This window comes from Engraulis encrasicolus, chromosome 4 (assembly GCF_034702125.1).
Source record: "Engraulis encrasicolus isolate BLACKSEA-1 chromosome 4, IST_EnEncr_1.0, whole genome shotgun sequence".
In the NCBI taxonomy this organism is placed as follows: domain Eukaryota; kingdom Metazoa; phylum Chordata; class Actinopteri; order Clupeiformes; family Engraulidae; genus Engraulis; species Engraulis encrasicolus.
Window position 1 is genome coordinate 23,652,276 of NC_085860.1, and position 21,441 is coordinate 23,673,716.

The following is a 21,441-nucleotide window of genomic DNA, read 5'->3' on the forward strand; positions in this document are numbered from 1 at the left end:
TGAGAAATATTTTTTTAAATAGTCTTATAACTACATTAAAATCTATGCCAAGTCTAGTGTGTGGGTGCGTGACCCGCAGAGTGTGTGTTGTATTAACCCATTGACGCCTAAGGCACCTGGAAAAAAGGGTGCTGAATGCCTGAGCCCTTTTTAAGAAAAGCTGCCCTCAGCCTATAAAAACCTACATATCTCAGCTTCTGAAGCACATAAAAAAATGCACTGAGTTGCATTTAAACGCTAAGACCCTCATCTTTCATTAGAATGTGTTCATTCATCTCAAACAGAGATGTTTAATAAAGTTGTCTCAAATCTCATGAACCTGAATGTTGCGTAATGCAGCTCCAGGCGCCAGGGCCAATGTTGCGCAACGCAACATCAGGCATCAATGGGTTAAGGAGTACATGTGTTGCGAGTTGCCAGTCCCAAGTGCACGTGTCGATGTGTGTACACTTTGTGTGCCTGGTAAGAAGCGAGTGTGTGCGTGCGTAGCAGCGTTACCCTGCCGATCTCGTGCCCATCGCAGGCGTCCCTGCAGACCACCTCCATGAGTGTGGTGCCGTAGCTCTCGATGATGGCCAGGCTCTCCCTCTGCAGCTGGCTGTAGCCGTCCTCAGGGGCCATCAGACGCGACCACATGGAGCTGCCACCTGCAGCACGGGAGGACACATTACAGCACAGCAGAGCAAGTCAGAGCAAGTAAATCTAACACAGTGCGATCTGGTTCTTGATTGGCTTGGAACTCCCAATCAGACAATCACATAGTAAATTGGGTCTTAAACACCATTCCAAACGAAGATTTGGTCTAACATCCAAGTTAGGCGCTTGCGTGGCACAGCTTGTTATTGCACATTCATTGAAAGGAGGGAGAACCATCTATGCTAAGTTCACTTTTAACACACATTTAAACTCACTTCAACTGCACTCCAATATGTATACCATAAACACATTAATAGCATAGCATTTTAGGTGTCCATGAGCCCCTGAGTGTGTAGACTTGTGTACCTGTCTGTAGTGTATCGGGCTCCTCTGGTTTCTGGGCAATTTGCAGGTAGTAAAGAAGAGAGCCGTACAGGTGGGCACGCAGCCTCTGGAAACCACCACCTGTTCACATTAAAACACATGAATAAAAAAATGAACTCACACTTGTGAAAAACACAAGAGAAACACAAAGATTCTTTTGTAAGGACAATACACGAGTGAAGCAAGAAGGTGCAGCAGAGAACTTGATATGAAACATCATAACAATATCCACACACTGACTTACTGAATTGTTGATCTTTATCGCTGGTATGCTACTATATAAGGTACTTCTAAGGGCTAAGGTAAGAACGTGACCTCTGAAAACTGAAAGTCCGCACACCAAGCTCCCGTTTCACTTATTTAATGTGACGTTTCGGGCAGCATGCCCTTCATCAGACATTGTCAATAAGAATGTGACCTCTCTCACACACACACACCTGTGCACAGGATGAAGTCTAGCAGCTTCCTCAGGATCAGGTGAAGAGCAGAGTTAGCGATGGAAGCGAAGCCTCCCTCTAGTCCCGCCCCTTGCTGCTGCTCGGACAGCACCGATTGGCTGAGATGAGCTGTCAGAGTAAAGACAGCACCGGCCACCACTGGCATCAGCTCCACTGCTGTGTCTTCAGCTAGAACCTGGACACACACAAATATTGTAGAAAACACGTCAACAAAAACCAATAGACATACAGACGATATAATTTGAGTATTGTTGCCAATAGTTCGCGAACGATAAAGTAAATAACTCTACTCTACACAGTCTGTTTTCAACACAAACATATTAACAGAATTTAAAAGTTCTGTTAAAGGGCAACTCCTGCCAATTTCAATGTGCTGTTGTATTGCTCGCGCTACCCTTGACTTGTCAGTACCCGGTGACGCCGCAGTTTTTGGCCCGGCCCTTTCCAAGATATGAGCTATTCTAATGGGGGCAACTTTTATTTACATTTTTAAAAAAATGAACATAGGCCTAACCCAAATATTTTCCCAAAAGGTATCACTGTTTGCTAGTTGTCTGCTGATGTTGCATAACCTTTTGGATGTTTTTGGGAATAAATAAATGTTTTTTTGAAATGTAAACAAAAGTTGTTCAAGTTCAGTCTATGTAGTATTTTCGGTAAGGGCAGGCATTGTATTGCTCAAGCAAAGAAAACCTGATGAAGCACAGAGGTGAAAACGCATTGTTCGCTCTGGATAAACGAGCAAAAAGTAAGACAAGTATGCTTTAAACTTCTTTCTTTTAAAGCATTGAACACTCCTGCGTTTACCAGCACCTAGAAGCTGTGGTCATATAGATCTTTGAACTTCCAAAAATGTTCATGTTGAAAATGACGGAAGTTGTTTGTTAGCATACGCTTTAGGTACCTATGTACCTATAAAAAACAAAAAAAAGAGCATCTGCACTTTTTCTATATATTTCCTGTGCTCTTTGCTTCTACTAGTGATGTCACCTATGGTTATGTCCTCGATTGTGTACAGATGGTGTAACTTCAATCTGCTCATTACCGTGCCGGGCCGCGGCAGCGTACCGTGATCATTACACCCTGTGGCCATTCGGAATGCGGGGGGCAGTATAGCACCGCTTTTGCAGAGCAGCGTCTGCCTGTGTCTGTGGTCTGTTTGTGCTTCCGTCCTTGCCCGTCCCCCAGTTTTAGTAGTAGTAGAAATACAGTCAGCAAATTGCATGTTTTATTTAGCATTGGGCATTTGATAGGGCATTTGATAATAACACAAGTGTGAGCCCTAAACAAGACCACAATGTGAATTTAAACTCGACTTTTTTTCTGTCTTGCATTCACCGTCTCCCAATCCGTCCCTCACTTATTTCAGCACTATTCAAGCCAGGAACGGGTATCCTCAGGATACAGAGTTTGCATACCTACTACAATTTGAACCGGTAAAGACAATTAAAACCGAGTCAATCAGACAGGAACACCATTGTAATTAAGTGTGTCCCGTGACGCCAGCATGAGAGAGATCGAATTTTAAATTTGGCGACGACATTCTGTCTTCAAAACTGGCATCGGCCGCTTCCAATTTAGGACCATAGGCCTATTCAACCGTTTCCACAACCTCACTGATCACAGTTGCTTCATCTGTAATGCCAGGGCTAAGAATAAACGAAAAAATAGCAAAACAGAGTAGGCTAATAAACCGTAATGGAGAGACTGAGGAGACATGAAATCAAGCGGCGGAGTTCGGACCATTTTGAGTGGACCGATGTCGCTTGCTTTGTGTAGCCCTATCAAGCAAGCCTGTCTGTCTCATTTGTGCGATGAGCACAAAAACACAAAATTGAACCACTCGTATAGTGTGAGTCAAACAGACATGAACAACATTGTAGCCTAATGAAGTAGTGCCCCGTCATGTCAGCATGAGAGAGGTGATTTTACATTTGGCGACGACATTCCGTCTTTAAAACTGGCGCATGCCGCTTCCCCTATTGCAGGTTATTACCTGATCTACACTGTCGTTACCACAAAAAACAAGGTAGCACAACTTAATACTATTACTAGCCTATATATCTGGTAGCCTAAATAGTAGGTTGAAGACGGGGGTATTATTGGTGCACTGGTTTTTTTTTGCGAAGCAGAGTAATCTGCTTCAGTGTAGCTCATTGTATGTTGATCCCTCCTCAGTTTTTAGGCTACAAGTGGAAAGAGTCAGCCAATTGCGCGTTGCACGTAACATTGGGTATTTGATAATAGCCTAACACAAGCGTGATCCCTAAACAATACCGCCAGTCGACGGTGTTTTGTTTTCATTATTCTGTCCTGCATTCACCGTCTCAATTCCGCTCCTAACTTATAGGCTAAGTGATGTCTGTTAATTATTTCTGCACTACCTATTCAAGTCAGGAACGGATATCCTCAGGATAGCCTACGGACTAATAGGTTGAAGACGTTTTTTTTGTATTGGTGCTTGTGAACATTTCATCCTTTCAATGCGCTGTTGTGCGCGATCGACGGGATTCCGGTTAACTGGGGATGTGATGCACACATGACAATACATCTGTTACACCCAGGTGTGGCTAATCATCTGTGATTAGGACTGCAAATTCATTTGCTTCGGTGGAGATGCGAACCAACAGTATGACTGGGGAACTATGACTCCTTCGGAGGCTGGATAACCTGTCGCGCCACGACATGTCACAAAAGGCTGTGCAGTCCCGTGCTCTGCACTGCACTGCACTGCTGTAACCCACCCCTCCCCCACAGACAAACATTCATGTTCTGAAAAGTTCAACACGTTCTGAACATTTTAGCCGCTTTGCATTAAGTTTTTCGAAGCAGACACTTGTCCACGGTGACGCAACATCGAAAGAGAAACGCTGTTCACAACCTAACTGAATAAAGATTTCATTAAAAAAAAAAACACAGCATTTCTATGAAAATGTGCTGGGTGACCACACTGCCTATGCCTATCCAGATGCACGTATAGCAACAATGAGAAAGAGATGGAGAGACGGAGAACGGAGAGCGATTAGCGGCGTATCTGTGTGTGTGTGTGTGTGTGTGTGTGTGTGTGTGTGTGTGTGTGTGTGTGTGTGTGTGTGTGTGTGTGTGTGTGTGTGTGTGTCGGGGAACATTTGAAGTGAAAAAAACACCCTCCCCCACTTCAGCATCAGATGTTGGTGGTCTACAAGTCAATATGCTTACCCGACTATCTTGTAGCCCAGTCATGAAGTTCATAAAGCCATCGGTAGCCTATAGGCCAAGCTATCCAAAATCCCTCCGCAAATTTCTGCATTGCCTGAGTTCATAGGCTAAAACAACTTTATTTAGGCCTGACTTATTTAGCTCACTTTATTAGCCTTATTTAGGCCTATTATCGTATTTAGGCTTTAACGTGGGCCTATTTTACAAAATATCGAAAGAAGGAAAAGACACGACAGACAAGTTGAGGCTTACTGATCGTAGCCTATTACAGCAAATCGAACATGCGCTTTATGAACACACTAGCCTGAGGGCAAACATCTTCTTGGCACTATTGAGATAACCAGGCCATGCAGGAATTCAACTACCTGGGCCCACACTAAAATACTGACAGGACTACAATTGCTTGGATCTTCAGTGGGTTTCGTGGGTCCGGGGGGATGGGTGGTGATGGCACGCTTGATGTATTTTTCCCCACCCCATGCATGCACGCGGACACACAGGGTCGGGACATTCACCCAATGAATGACTGAGTGCGGCTAAATATGCCTGTTGCATATCGTAGCCTAATTATTCACAACATCACGTCAAGTCACAAATTAGTAGTCTCTTGCAGTTGACCTATGCCAAATTAACGTCCTCCCTGTAAGGCTGCACTAATTCAAACAGGTAGAGGAGTCGGCTTAGCCTATAGCCAAAGTCTATAAAATGTAGCCTATTTCTTGTAATTTCCAATTATCTAGGCTATGTTTACGATAATGATTTGTTGCGCTACGACGGTGCTCAAGACAAGTTGGAACATAGTCATCTCAAGTGCTCTCAAGTGCTCCCATTTTATTTTGATCCTGCTTTAAGTCAATGGGCGAGAGGGACGGATGAAACGGGTGTTTCATTCGTCCCGACAGTGTCTACTGACACTTAAATCCCTTTTGCCTGTAAACCTGACAACTTTGACTTTTCATACTTTCGGATAGGCTATGTTAAAGTTTTCGAGTAAATCGCAGTGTTTCATTCGTCCCGAGTTTCATGAGTCCCTGCTCTCCCCTACTGCCTAAACTGTTACAGTTTAAATGCGTCCTCTCCAAACAGTGTGTGTGTGTGTGTGTGTGTGTGTGTGTGTGTGGGCGAGAGAGGGAGAGAGAGAGAGCGAGGGAGAGAGGCGCTTAATTCCCCGCAGAAAGAGCAAGGCGATGTCTCCAAATATTAGACAAATGCATCTTATTTAGTTAAGTAGACATCAGGGATGTATTTTGCTTAATAGCAACGCCTACCTGATTGGTTCATATTGCTCTGAATAGCCACAGAAGGCTAGGCTATATTTTAATGGGTTTACGTGGGCGAGGATCTCTAACTGTGGTCACAGTCGCCAGGTGCTATTATGAGAGGAAAACTATAGCACGTGGCAAACATTAAGTCAGTTTAAGCCATGCATATGATGAACCAGTTTTCTTGTTTGAAAAAACACACTTCCCGGTGCGCAAGGTGCATGCATTTCTGACTGACCCAGATGAAATCGCATGAGGAACTCCATGATTATGAGATGACATTGCATATATTTCCCAGCATATATTTCCCCTCTCTCTCTCTCTCTCCAAACCCAGTTGTACTTGGACTCACTTTTAACACCGCTGGCCTACCCAGGTGAATCGCAGCACACATTGTTTGCAGTGAGCCGTGCCGTGTGCGAGTGCTGTGCAACTTCACCCCTAACGTTTAACCTATACTAGCGAGTGCAGTGTTGTAAATCACGTGGAATAAGTGCAGCGATCACCTGCGTAGCCTTAATTATGGAAGTGAGTGTCATTTGGACTGCCTATGGAATCAAGCCTACTGTCACCAAGCTCTTCCTGTCTCCCCAGCCTCGCAATGGATGGACACCTGGCCACCGCTCCTCCGCCTCCTTCGGAACGGATGACTGTGGGGGGGATCTCCAAGGAAATTTGGAATTTCGGACTTGTATAGATTTGGGGTGCCCCGGGACTCTTTTAGATTTCTGTTAGTTAATAAATATTATTTTAAAACTCAATATTTGTGTCTTGGCGTAGGCCTATTTGTGGTGTACAGTGCTCTCCAGGGTATTTGGTAACAAGGAGAGGTGTCGCTGGAAAAATGCGCACTTTCTCACCTGCGACACATAACCCGACAGTTGGTTACACTTAATTTGAGCACGAAAACAGCAATATCAGTCGCTTGCTAATTTTTGCCAATGTGACAACATTAAATTCATTAGGGAAGTGTAGGTTAGGTTATCGCCCCAGCTGTTGGCGATGTGAGATAAATAGCCAACGCTTACACGCTCAAACGAAGCGCTGTTAGGTTACTGCGGTGAGGTGTATTGCACTCTCAGTAATTTTTACCAAACGAAAAAAGTATCCACAGCCAGACAACAAGTCTGAAGTTGCAATATTAGACGTTTCAAATCTTGCGATGCGATAATCGGTATGGCTTCTGGCTACACTCAATTTGCATTTTGTCAGAGCTTGCACATTAATGCAATTCATCCGATCATCATTTTTAAAAAAAAAAAAGAAAATTCATTACATTATTTAGGCTATTCTTTTTATGACTCTTCCTACTTCCTGGAGGTGTTCTCACACAATTTATAGGCATGTTGTTATCCGCTGAATCGGTGCGTGCTGGTGAATATGAGCATATATTAATATGCCGTCAGCATCGTAAAATATTCCATATGGTAATAAACATTTTGGACGTCCAAGCTCACAGGGGAGCGCTGCAATAGGTAAGCTGTAGGCCAGAGAGAGAGAGAGAGAGAGAGAGAGAGAGAGAGAGACTACCACGTGGTAAAGCCTATAGCGAGCGCTCCCAAGTGCCACCCGGCGGTTGTTTGGGTACACTGCAGCTAGGCCCGGTACGTACCGAGGTGGATGACGTGGCATTACCTCGGTAAAGGGTGTGCATTGTAGGGGGACCGACTGTAGGTCGCTTTGGTTAATAAAAGCGTCTGCCAAATGCCATGCAGTGTAATGTAGTGTCTGACCTTGTCGTGCAGGTCCAGCAGCAGGTCTCGTATGATGAGCTGCCTCTGGTCGGGGGGGATGAGGTCGGCAGGGCAGGCGGTGAGGATGGTCTCCACCACCGATCGCCAGCTCTGCAGCGCGTGACGCTTGGCACTCAGGCTGCGCCGCACACGGTTACGCTCCACCACCTGCTGCAGGATGGAGTTCACCTCCTGCATACACGCACACACACACACACACACACACACACACACACACACACACACACACACACACACACACACACACACACACACACACACACACACACACACACACACACACACACACACACACACACACACACACACACACACACACACAGGAACACTTTTATTATTAATTATCTCATAATAACCCCTATTTATTTACTTATTCTATGTTGCCATGTTTGAGTTCCTTTCAATTGCATTGCCTCTATACACTGTAAATTGTACACTGCTGCACAATATGCACCATGTGAGGATTAAAAAGAAATTCAGAGATCAAATTACTTCTAGGAAGATGGGATAATTATTCTAAGACATAATCAGTACCCAGAATTCCCTGCTCTCCAATCTCTCACCTCCATGAGCATGGGTCTCTGGCCAATGGCAGCCATCCCCTGCAGGGCATTCACCTCGGCAACCAGCACTCTGTGCAGCAGCTACAGAGGGGGAGAGGGGACAAACAGTATTATATACACCACATCAGCACAGTTATCAGACTCAACGATCTCATGCTGGGTCCACTCCACACACTACCTAGTAAATCCGGCTGATACCAACCAGTCAGTAAACACAAAGTCATCCACATCATACATCATTTCGCAGAGCAACAAACATGCATATACACCTGTTTTTACACGAGAGACTGACAGACATACATAACACACATCTTGATTTTTGAGATGGAAAGTCAGACAGACAGATAGAGGGAGACAGACAAATCGACCTTGGCACTTTAGACACACCCACACACATACACACCCACCTTGACATTAGAGACGGTGTGCCCCTGCTCGTTCACATGCTCACAGTTGGTGATGACTTGTTCAATCTGAGCGCGCTCAAAGAAGTCAAGCTGCAGGAGCTCGGGCACCTCCTGGCTGAAATTGATGGCATCCAGCACACTCAGCAGCTTGCGGCGCACTGATGATGACGTCATCAAAAGGGGACAGGGGGAGAGGGGACAGTGAGTATTTGACAACAATAATAAACTGCAAGTATTCTTACCAGGGGCCTACACTACAAAGCTGGTTCAGGTGTACACAAGCTTTAGTTGAGAGGTAAATCATCTAATAGAAGAGCCTGGGGTCCTCATTTTCTCTTCATGAGGACTCCAGGCTCTTCTATAAGATGATTTACCTCTTAAATTAACCTGGTTTACTCCTGAACCAGCTTTGTAGTATAGGCCCCATAACATCAATTGTCAATGACATTTTACATGGGTAAAAGTAATGAGAGGGCTCGTCCATCCTTACTCACCTTTGGAAACAGTGTCGAAGTGCAGAAAGCCACTGACTGACTTGGTGTCCTCCTCCATGCCAAACTCACTGTCAGCTGGGGAAGAGAGTCTCGGTTAAAATGGTCTGCTCATGTGTATATGTGGGGGTGTGCTGTGCGTGTATAGGATTATGTAAATAATAATCAATATGCATCAATGAATCGTATTGTGGGGCATTCTTAAGTATCAGAAATAATCTAATCGCTGCCCTCTGCCTAATGCTCTAGAAGTGGAAAAGTAATTGGAAAAACATTGTAACGTATCGTGGGGCATTCTTAAAGTGGTGGTTCGCTATTTTAGACATTAAGCCCTGTTTGTGTGACTTCTGGGGTGAAGTAGAGATGTTCTCATCACAATTTTGACATTTGGTGCTGAACGGAGCATTTGGGTATCCAAGACTGCAGCCCCCCCTACCTTTACATTTGACTCCAATGGAGCACTCAAGCATTCGATCATAAAATGGCATTAAACTTTTGTTCGAAAAGACATGGAACTCACCGTGTGGTCAGTGGTAGACAGCGATAAATTGACCCGAAAATTGCAGCAAAATATGCCTTCGAACTGTTGTTTAGCATTTGGAGGACCTATTTTTCCAGAGACGCCGTTGAATAGCAGTAGACATCCAGCCAGTATGTAGCGATAGTGTGTTGTTTGTGTAGACATCAAGGTGCGAGGTAGAGCGGCTATCTTTGAGCGGGACTGGCTACAAAAACTACAGATTGCATACAAACCATAGATAGTAACGTAAACAAACACAACCCCATTTCCGGGCGCGCAGAGTAATACTAGTCAAACCAATACAATCAATGAAGACAGACAATAATGATAATATCTTCTCTGGAAGCGTATTTCGCTGTGATTTTCGAGCCAACGTATCGCTATCCACCTCTGACCACTCGGTGAGTTTCATGTCTCTGCAAACGAAAGTTTAATGCCATTTTATGATCGATTGCTTGAGTGCTCTATTGGAGTCAATGTAAAGGTCGGGGGGCTGCAGTCTTATGTACCCAAATGCTCCGTTCAGCACCAAATGTCAAAATTGTGATGAAAACATCTCTACTTCACCCCAGAAGTCACACAAACAGGGCTTAATGTCTAAAATAGCGAACCACCACTTTAAGTATCGAAAATAAACGAATCGCTGCCTTGAGAAATCGATAGTGAATCATTTTGTCATGGATGCTGCCATTTACACCCTTACTTGCTACCTGTGGGCTTTCTATATAAAGTAGATGTTACCTGCATTACGCATGTGCTCTGTGTATGCTGTGTGTGCTGTGTGTGTGTTACCTGTATGTTGTGTGTGTGGCTGGTCGTTGAGTAGCAGGTTGAGCAGCCTCTGTGTGTGTGAGCGCTGGCGGTTCAGTGATGTCAGTCGGAGCTCGATGGCGGCTGTCTTCATCAGCCAAGACATCTGGGTCAGGCTGGCTATTTCATTCCCTACACATACAGGTACACAAGCACATTCATTAATACATACATATAAATAAACAAACAGATTGGCATACTTCCATACATGAGATGCATCCTATTGCATGCGCTACTTTTGGTACTGCCTAAATCTTCAGCGTGTAATGATTATGTGTTACATCCTAAATGCTTTACACGTTTTGTATGAGTAGAGATCACTTGACTGAAAACCAAATCCAAGTTTGGGTACTAATACAAAAAGTTACCAAACATAATGTAATACATGTGCATCATTCAAATTCATAAATTACAAAAAGGTCAGGTTGTCAAGACCGACACTGTGATACAAAAAATGTGTAAAACCATGTGTAAAACTGATGTACCATAAACTAAAATACACATACTGTCCCTTTATGACAACCTCATCATACGACACACAAATTGAAATAATCAAACATGAGGGATTACAACATAAACAGCGAAGTGAATTACAAGAACAGATGGAACACGCACAGATGCACAGAGACACAGATGCAGGCCCAGATACACACACACACACAGACCTGGTGCGACGAAGGGCAGGTGCTGCAGGTGTGAGAAGAGGAAGTCCTGGCTGGTCCTCAGGTAGCGCATGGTGGGGCCCGACGTCTCAGAGCACGCACACAACTGGTAGATCACCTGTGGCACACACACACACACACACACACACACACACACACACACACACACACACACACACACACAATAAAGGCTTTAATAATAAACCGTTACCACATTGATTGTCACAACTGCAAAAACAAATACATATGAAAAAAACCAACATGTACAGTCTATTACTATACTAAACGATTTCTCTATGTGAAGAGTTTTAGTCATCCAGGTCATGATTGTAAAAATTTAGCTATTTTGACTGTAGGGTTAAATCAAATGGGCAGTCACAATGTTGCATGTCTGGAACCATCGCACAGGGAACCCGACGTCTTGACAGGCCCTGTCGGCAGGCACCATTCTCTCTCTGTGTGGCGTCAAGGACTGCGGTACACTGCTCAGTACTACAGCCAATACCAGAACACCACACAGCCTTTAAAACACGAGTGATTGAACCTGAACTCTTCTTAACATGAAGACATTTTACATCAGCACACATTTACCTGCCTGAAATGCATTTCAACAATGTAAATTCTACCTGCCTAACAGGAAAACGTTTGTTTAAAAAAAAAAAATCAGCTATCAGAATTTAAAGAGGCCACACCATTATAAATGTCATTTATGGATTGGACTTTGGATACTGTGAGGATTCTTATCTTTAGTGTAGGTGCACTGCAAGGTCAAGTAAATGGACCGTAAGGATTGTACATTAGCCGTCTGTCTAATATAGAAGGTCATGTTAGAAGATACTGGTCATGTTAGAAGATACTGGACTTCTTTTAGGAGGAACGAAAGGGCCAGTTGCTTATTAAAAATCTTTTAAAGGGCTTTTTTGCCTTTATTTTTGACAGGACAGTGGAGAAGAGACAGGAAATGAGTGTAGAGAGAGAGACAGGGAAGGACAGGGAAGGATCGGCAAACAACACTGTCCAGAATTGAACCCGGGTGGCCGGCGTAGTAACCCAATGCCCTACCGTTAGTCCACGGCAGGGCCACTAAATTGAACTCTTGTGTGCATTATATTGCAATCCGTTTGCAAGAAGCACAACAACAGTGCATGTGTGTCCATGGGTACCTGGTAGCAGAGCTCTGCGAGGTGTGGAGCCTCCTGGGTGATCTCGGGTCCTGAGCGTTTCTCACTGCCTCTCTGCAGCAAACTCAGGATGGCGTGCAGACAGCTGCGCGGACAGCCCAACACTCCTAAACACACAAACAAACACACACACTGATTTGTTTACTTTCCAAATGTGTACATGTGCAGCATGCATTTGCATACAAGTACACGTCAGGTATGAGTGCACGCGTACGTGTGTGTGTGTGTGTGTGTGTGTGTGTGTGTACCTGGGTCCTGTAGATTAGTGGAGGAGACGGGCTTCTTGATGTGGTAACAGAGCAGGTGTGTGTGTGTGTGTGTGTGTGTGTGTGTGTGTGTACCTGGGTCCTGTAGATTAGTGGAGGAGACGGGCTTCTTGATGTGGTAGCCCAGCAGGTGTGTGTGTGTGAGTGTGTGTGTGTGTGTGTGTGTGTGTGTGTGTGTGTGTGTGTGTGTGTGTACCTGAGTCCTGTAGATTAGTAGAGGAGACGGGCTTCTTGATGTGGTAGCCCAGCAGGTGTGTGTGTGTGTGTGTGTGTGTGTGTGTGTGTGTGTGTGTGTGTGTGTGTGTGTGTGTGTGTGTGTGTGTGTGTGTGTGTGTGTGTGTGTACCTGGGTCCTGTAGATTAGTGGAGGAGACGGGCTTCTTGATGTGGTAGCCCAGCAGGTGTGTGTGTGTGTGTGTGTGTGTGTGTGTGTGTGTGTGTGTGTGTGTACCTGGGTCCTGTAGGTTGGTGGAGGACACCGCCTTCTTGATGTGGTAGCCCAGCAGGTGTGTGTGTGTGTGTGTGTGTGTGTGTGTGTGTGTGTGTGTGTGTGTGTGTGTGTGTGTGTACCTGGGTCCTGTAGGTTGGTGGAGGACACCGCCTTCTTGATGTTGTAGCCCAGCAGGTAGAGGGCCAGGTTGGGGCCGGGCAGCTCCAGAGAGGTGATCAGCAGGTTCAGGATGTGCACCTGGGTCTCGTGGCGGATACGCGCCACACTCTTATCCACATCCACACCTGCATCAGTGGTAGAAAAGGAACCACAAATATCAGCAACAATGAAATAAAATGTTATTTAAAAAGAAGATCACTGAGCAAAACACCACAGAGAAAAATAAAATCAAATAAGCGAATAAAAAACACAAGTGAGCACAGTGTAGCCAGAGTAGAGTAAAAAAGCGTAATAATGAACAGTGGCCACGTTTACATGACGTTTTTAATTCCGAATCATGAAGTGTTAACATGACGTTTTCTTTTTTTTTTTTATATTTTATTGTTTTTTTTTTTTAGGGAAAGGGGAGTGGGAAACAACACACATTAAGAACAGAACTATGTACATACAGGGAGTTTGTCACTTACATATTCATACAATAGGATACATTTTACATTATGAAGTCATAGTTATAAAATTGGGCTGTTAGGCCACTTGGCTGGAGCAAAGAAATACCATTTCAACCATCGCTCTAAGAAGAGTTCCATTTTCTGGTTAACATAGGCTGTAATTTGTTCCATCTTATATATTTCCACCACAATGTCTCTCCACATTCCAAGTGTTGGGCTTTCTGGTTGTAGCCATTTCCTTGTGATAGCTTTTTTGCTGGCCACCAACAGAATGTTCATTAAGTATTTGTCCACTTTCAGCCAGTCTTGAGGAACACATCCCAGATACAAAGTCTTAAAGTCCAGTGGCAAATCCTCTCTGAAAATGTCTTGTAGTGAGTTATGTATTTCTGACCAATAAACTTGCATTTTTGGGCAATCCCAAAACATGACGTTTTCAAAGCGGAATTAAGCTTTATTCAGAATTAAATTGAGTTAAAGGACCAGTTCAGTCAATTTCAACATGCAGTTGTAATGCTCACACTACCCTAGACTTGTCAGTACCTGAGTTTTTTTTTCTTCTTCAGCCTTTTCCGAGATCTGGGTCATTGTAATGGGGGCAGCGCTTTGTTTACATTTCCCAAAAACATTTTTATTTATTCCCAAAAACATCCGAAAGGTTATACAATATCAGCAGACAACTAGCAAACAGCGCTACCTTTTGGGAAAATATTTGGAGTAGGCCTATGTTATTTAAAAAAAAAAAATGTAAACAAACGCTGCCCCCATTAGAATAGCTCATATCTCAGAAAGGGCTTAGACGAAAAATGTGGCATCACCGGGTACTGACAAGTCAAGGCTAGCGTGAGCAATACAACAGCATAATGAAATTGACTGAACTGGTACTTTAATTCTGAATTAAATGTCTCATGTGAACGAGGCCATTGATAACTAGACAGATAGCCTAACCTTCATTTTATGCGGCTCAAACATTTATCAACTTCCCTGACTTTGTTTTATCATTGGCATTCACCATGCAGACGTATCCTCACCTTCGATGTTCTCCAGTCCTTCCTCGGCCTCCTCGTTGTCCAGACACTCCACGAATCCAGCCATCAGCTTCTCACTCACAGCCTGCCCACAATTTACAACATCCCATTAGCAAACACACTGCACCCACAATCATTAGAGAGTTGCACTCTGAGCACTTCCTAAAACGTGTGGTTTAGTGACTTCCGTCCTGGGAATGTTTTTTCTTTGTATAACTTCTAGGGCTGTAACGATAAACTCAACTCACAATTCGGCACTTCGATACAGTTCGATACACCCTAATAACTTGAGGACTCTATTGAAAATGAGACGCTACATCTCAAGAGGCAATCCCCATGAGTAAGTAATTAAATAAATAAATAAAATAAATAAATGAGCATAGTGAGCTGGTAGTGGTGGAGAGTTGAGAGATGAGGAATGTGTGCGTTTGTCTGTTTTCACCTGATCGTGTGTGAAGTCTCCCACCAGCCTGTTCTGGATGTTGGGGTAGCGGGCGATGCGCCTCAGGATCTTGGCACTCTGGAAGGCTGCCTCCGGATTGGTGCTGCTGTGGTACAGGTACCTGAGAGGGACACACAAAAGGTCAAACAGAAGCTAGTCACAACAAATGTAACGAAAGAGGAGGATAAACCTGGCAATGTCCAGGTGTGTGCAGAGTGTGGCGATGTAGGTAATGTGGTGAGCCTTACGTGTGTGTGTGTGTGTGTGTGTGTGTGTGTGTGTGTGTGTGTGTTTGTGGTGTCCCTACCCGTTTAGTGATGTGGTCGGACTTGCATTTGTGCATGCACGCTTCCCTACCTGGCGATGTTGGTGATGTGGTCTGCATTGCACGTGTGTGTGTGTGTGTGTGTGTGTGTGTGTGTGTGTGTGTGTGTGTGTGTGTGTGTGTGTGTGCACGTTTTCCTACCTGGCAATGTTGGTGATGTGGTTGGCCTTGCATGTGTGAGCGTGTGCGTGTGTGTGTCCCTACCTGGCGATGTTGGTGATGTGGTCTGCCTTGCACATCTACGTGTGTGTGTGTATGTGTGTGTGTGTGTGTCCCTACTTGGCGATGTTGCCTTGCACGTGTGTGGGGTGTGTATGCATGTGTGTATGTATTACATGAGTGTGTGTCTACCTGGCAATGTTGGTGATGTGGTCTGCCTTACGCGCGTGTGGGGTGTATGTGTGTCTGTATTATGAGTGTGTCTGCCTACCTGGCGATATTAGTGATGTGGTCCGCCTTGTGTGTGTGTGTGTGTGTGTGTGTGTGTGTGTGTGTGTGTGTGTGTGTGTGTGTGTGTGTGTGTGTGTCTCTCTCTACCTGGCGATGTTGGTGATGTGGTCGGCCTTGCGCGTGTGTGAGCTGACCCCCTGCAGCAGCTGCTCCAGGGGGGAGACGAGCAGCGAGGCCTGGCTCTCCCTCAGCAGGTCCATGAAGAGAGCCTGCTTCTGCAGCGCCAGCTCCAGCAGACACAGGCAGTGCAGCACCGCAGACTCCAGCTGCTTCTTGCCTACAACATACACAACAACACACCAGAGGGGTTATACTAAGAAGCTGGTTCAGGAGGAAACCAGGTTATGTTAAGAGGTAAACCACCTAATAAGAGAGCCTAGAGTCCTCATTTTCTTAAAATGAGGACTCCAGGCTCTTCTACAAGATGATTTAACCTGGTTCACACCTGAACCAGCCTCTTGGTATAGGCCTCAGGAGTTTAGACAGCCTGTCAAAATCATTACATTTTTATGATCAATATCTACTAGCCACCTTCATACTTCCCACATCAATTCTAATCTGTGGCAGAAAATATTTCGTTTTATAGAGTTGAAAATGTAGCCTAAATCTCCCATATCATGTTCTTTTTTTTAAAGATAAAATAACTGTCTTGGAATTGAGGTTCAATATGGTCATGCATTGTGTGCCCAAAAAGTCTATGGACAGAATCACACACACACACATACACACAAGCAGGCATGGACACAATTGAGGTCCAATATGTTCATGCATGTGGGCCTTAAAAGTGTATGGACAGTCACACACACACACGCGCACACACACACACACACACGCGCACACACACACACACCTCTCTCTCCCTCCCTCAGCCCCACTAACTCACCAGGGAAGGGTGCGTATGTGTCCAGCATCCTGACGCCTTCCTGCAGCAGGCTGAGGCAGAGGGCCAGGGTGGGCGAGTCGTTGAGCAGGTGGAACATCAGGCTGTGGCCCGGGGGCTTGTGGGACGCCACCGTCTCCCCGCCCACCTCCACCGCCTCGGGCAGGAAGTCGGAGGGTGTCGGCTCGTAGTCACGCAGCAGCTTGTGGAAGACCTCCAGGACACCTTCAGCAACCTCCCACTACAGGAGAGAGGGAGAGAGGGAAAGAGAGAGAGAAGTGGTCAGATAAGAGCCTCAATCACAGTATACAATATGTTCGTAGTCGCGCAGCAGCTGTGGAAGACCTCAAGCACGCCAACAGCAACCTCCCACTAGAGGAGAGTGGGACAGGAGAGAGAGAGAGAGAGAGAGAGAGAGAGAGAGAGAGAGAGAGAGAGAGAGAGAGAGAGAGAGAGAGAGAGAGAGAGAGAGAGAGAGAGAGAGAGAGAGAGAGAGAGAGAGAGAGAGAGAGAGAGAGAGAGAGAGAGAGAAAGAGGGTCATCTGGTGAAATTGAAATCTCCCCTCCAATTTCCATTGGCTCATTGGGGCGGGTCTATTCATTACATTGGCACATTGTTAAACGCAAATTCGAACTTCTGTAGCCCTGTTACATAGATTTTGACAAATAAAGTAAACTTGACTTGACATTGATCCAAATCAGTGTTTCTCAACAGGGGTGCCGGGGCACCCTGGGGTGCCGCAGGCCTCCCTCAGGGGTGCCGCAGGCCTCCCTCAGGGGTGCCGCAGGCCTCCCTCAGGGGTGCCGCAGGCCTCCCTCAGGGGTGCCGCGGAAACGTGGCTGATGAATAAATTGTGTAATAATACATATTTGTCTAAATTGATAAGTTAATGTTAGTCAGTGTGGAATCTTTCATTTGCCATTTACGCAAATGAAATTAAGTAAATATAGCTCGCCCTAGTCAGCTGCAACTTCGAACGTAGGTCGTGTGACGTCTCCAAATGTGTTACTTTTCTAAGCTTGTGTGGTATCAGATGCGGTGCCATGTTACGGCTTGTTGGTTTGGGGTGCCTTGACATTTTTCATGAATTGAAAGGGTGCCTCGTCTAAAAAAAGGTTGAGAAACACTGATCCAAATAATAACATAAATAAAAAGTTGAAATGGTTGGGACCAGGTCACAGAGCCTATAACCAGATACTTTAGACAGAGATAAGTCATTCTAGTTCATTTCTGGTATCCACTTTCTGTCGGGTGAACGCCCCTTTAGGAGACCTTCGGTTAGGAGACCTTAGAAGTCCTGAGGTTGAGAATAAATGGAGTGCCCTTAGCGCTGTAGATGGCGGTAGCGCACTTCTCGTGCAAACATAGAAGACGTAGGAGGGGACAACGCCCCCTTAGGAGACCCAACTTAAGCACACACTTTTGCAGGTTTCGAAGCCTCTTTATTACTCCACCCTCTTTGCTATAACCACCCCTATGGGCAGTAGCGTACCTTCTCTGCAGGGCGTCGGTAGGCCCTGGTGGGGAAGCAGAGGAAGACAGCGTCCCTGAGGAAGCTGAGGTAGGGCTGGAAGCCCGGCGCCCGCGTACCCGCGCCCAGGTTGACCGGCAGGGCGCTCTCGATCAGGGAGCTGATCAGCTGGCAGAAGGCACGCGTCATGGGGTACTCCTCGCACCCGGACTCGATCTCATTCAACTCCACCTGAACACACACACACACACACATTTATTTAGCAGATATCCACGCAGACAATGGTCTCAATGCGTGACACTAACAAAACATTGTTTTGCTTTTTGACTGTGTTATCCTAAAGCTACATTGCATTGTACTCTTACCATTGAAAAACAGCTTTGTAAATAAATACTTGCAAACTTACTTTACAAATATCCAAAGTGAACACATATGAACATATGTTCATTTTTAGAGGTACATACCTCTATGCCAGCCACTTGTCTTTGTCCAGGAGCCCTCACTGTCTGCAGGATCTACAAAATAGGTACAAATAAATTGTAATAAAAATGTTGGTACACTTTGTACACAACAACAACAATAACAATTAACCACCTTGATCACGACCACAGACCACATATTCAATGATTATTGACAACACAAACAATTAAGTTTTTTTGTGACGGCACACCCAAATCAGAGTAAAGGTAAACTGCATCCCCGTACCTGTGTGTACTCGAGGGACTGCCAGAGCGAGGCTGCGATCTCGGGGGACTTGGCGAAGGCGGCGAGGGTCAGCAGGATGTCCCCCTTCAGCACGGGGGGCACACTGCACTGCAGCAGCCCCAGCATCACCACCACCGGCGTCCACTGGGGGTGCTCACACAACGCCAAGCGAGCATTCTCACTCTGGGGGAAGACAAACAAAAAAACTTATAATATATTATACATTATATAAATATACATTTATAAACTACTGGGGTCCACTGGGGGTGCTCACACAGCGCCAAGCGAGCATTCTCACTCTGGGGAAAGAAAACAACAGTTATATCTAAATAAACATTCATATACTACTGGGGTCCACTACGGGATGCTCAAAAAGAACCAGACCTGCATTCTTACTCTTGGGGAAGAAACAAGCAAGATGTAGTCAACATATCAACATCAGGGTCCACTAACGGTGAGTTCTGGCCCACTGAGAACCATGCCACTGCCCGTTGGTAACATTTAAAAAAGTGCTTGTGTGTGTGTGTGTGTGTGTGTGTGTGTGTGTGTGTGTGTGTGTGTGTGTGTGTGTGTGTGTGTGTGTGTGTCTTCTTACCCATGTGATGATGGTGGTGAGCAGCTGCAGGAAGGAGGTGAGTCCGTCCAGTTCTCGCTGGGTGATGCCCCTGAGGGGCGCGGTGCGGTACTGGGTGGCGTGGGAGCTGGGCACGTCCCGACGCAGGTTCTCGTGGTACAGCATCAGGGAGTGGAAGAAGTGCTCCCACGACACCACACTGCCCGACACTGCACCCTGCTCACCTGCAACACACACACACACACACACAAGTAAAATAGTTGTTTCACTCACATACAGTTAGCCGTTTCCCTCACACACAGTCACTAGACTTACGTATTAAGGTAGTGGAAAGAAACACAATATCAAGTTTGTATCCAATTGAAATACAGGTCTGTCTGGGATGTCAAGGATGGAACAGCATAGTGTAAATCAGTGGGTGTGAGAATGTAGGTGTGTGTGTGTGTATGTGTGTGTGTGTGTGTGTGTGTGTGTGTGTGTGTGTGTGTGTGTGTGTGTGTGTGTGTGTGTGTGTGTGTGTGTGTGTGTGTGTGTGTGTGTGTGCACACGCGTGACACAGGGAGAGGAGAATGAGAAGTGCAAGTAAGACCGTGTGTGTGTTTGTGTGAGTGTGTGTGTGTGTGTGTGTGTGTGTGTGTGTGTGTGTGTGTGTGTGTGTGTGTGAGTGTGAGTGTGAGTGTGTACCGTGCGGGGCTCCGTTGGTCTTGAGCAGGCTGAAGCAGTAGTGAGAGCACTGGGCTCCGTTGGCCAGGCCCTTGAGCATGCGCAGGTAGGGGATGTAGAGGGTGGGGGGCAGCAGGTCACCCATCTGACGCACAAACTTGGACAACACCACCTGGACACACACACACGCACACGCACACGCACACACACACACACACACACAATCAACAAAAGCTGTGCAGATAAACTACAACACAGAAATGTGTATAATTGAGGACAATGCCCTAGCTCCATAACATAAAAGAAGTGGAAAAGTAATTTGAAAAAATTGAAACGAATAGTATCGTAGCGTGGGGCAATATTAAAGGGACACTGTGTGAGATTTTTAGTTGTTTATTTCCAGAATTCATGCTGCCCATTCACTAATGTTACCTTTTTCATGAATACTTACCACCATCATCAAATTCTAAGTATTCATTATGACTGGAAAAATTGCACTTTTCATACATGAAAAGGGGGATCTTCTCCATGGTCCGCCATTTTGAATTTCCTAAAATAGCCATTTTTAGCTGCAAAAATGACTGTAATTGGATCATACTAGAAAATATTTGTTTATTACTTAGTAAACGTTAATGTAAAGATCAAATTTGGCAATAGGAAGCCTAGTTTCAATGAGCAGCATAGTTGCAGTACCTTTTTTGACCATTTCCTGCACAGTGTCCCTTTAAGTATGAAAAATTATCGAATCACTGCCTTAAGAAATCGATACCGAATCGTATCATTATGGAGGCTATGATTTACACGCCTACCTGTTTGTGTGGTGGTCTCTGGATGGCCACGCTCATATAGGAGCCCATGAGGGAGGTGTGCTGCAGGGACTCGGACGGACACCAGAAGTCCAGCGCCAGCTCCAGGTTAAACGGGTCCTTGCTGTAGAACTCGCCAACCTGGATCAAACAGACAGACACAACATTCACAAGAAATGTAAATGCAAATAACATGGAGAATACCAACGGTAAGCTCTCGTAAAATGAAGGATTTCAGCTCATCAGAGAATGTGTAATAAAGAAACCTATGCATGGTGCGACCTTTTCTCATTTTTTAGCTCGTCAGAGAAGCAATGGACGAAGAATATTTAAAATCAAACACCAGTCCAAGTGTGCCACTGAGACGTCTTCAATTGAGATAAGAGGGAGGAGGAGGAGGAGGAAAGATCGTCAAGTCTGTATGTCTGTGTGTAAAATGCAGTGTG

General features: G+C 45.3%; 1 protein-coding gene and 1 non-coding gene across 2 annotated transcripts in view; both read right to left on the reverse strand.

Annotated features, from left to right (window-relative positions):
- The window catches only part of nup205 (nucleoporin 205), a 44,003-nt gene that overhangs the window by 12,697 nt on the left and 9,865 nt on the right, over positions 1–21,441 (reverse strand). The window contains exons 10-30 of the mRNA XM_063196911.1: positions 20,999–21,136; positions 20,211–20,361; positions 19,548–19,750; positions 18,953–19,135; positions 18,712–18,762; positions 18,269–18,478; positions 16,779–17,016; positions 15,983–16,172; positions 15,121–15,241; positions 14,682–14,763; positions 13,162–13,326; positions 12,309–12,433; positions 11,149–11,263; positions 10,466–10,615; positions 9,157–9,231; positions 8,663–8,820; positions 8,256–8,336; positions 7,672–7,863; positions 1,458–1,653; positions 1,003–1,101; positions 499–647 (exon numbers count right to left, since the gene is read on the reverse strand). Of these exons, the coding sequence (XP_063052981.1) occupies positions 499–647; positions 1,003–1,101; positions 1,458–1,653; positions 7,672–7,863; positions 8,256–8,336; positions 8,663–8,820; positions 9,157–9,231; positions 10,466–10,615; positions 11,149–11,263; positions 12,309–12,433; positions 13,162–13,326; positions 14,682–14,763; positions 15,121–15,241; positions 15,983–16,172; positions 16,779–17,016; positions 18,269–18,478; positions 18,712–18,762; positions 18,953–19,135; positions 19,548–19,750; positions 20,211–20,361; positions 20,999–21,136 (3,072 nt within the window). The remainder of the gene's footprint in view (positions 1–498; positions 648–1,002; positions 1,102–1,457; positions 1,654–7,671; positions 7,864–8,255; positions 8,337–8,662; positions 8,821–9,156; positions 9,232–10,465; positions 10,616–11,148; positions 11,264–12,308; positions 12,434–13,161; positions 13,327–14,681; positions 14,764–15,120; positions 15,242–15,982; positions 16,173–16,778; positions 17,017–18,268; positions 18,479–18,711; positions 18,763–18,952; positions 19,136–19,547; positions 19,751–20,210; positions 20,362–20,998; positions 21,137–21,441) is intronic.
- On the reverse strand, positions 11,532–11,661 carry LOC134448169 (small Cajal body-specific RNA 14). Its single transcript, XR_010034664.1, has one exon. It is a non-coding gene; the product is annotated as a small Cajal body-specific RNA 14 (non-coding RNA).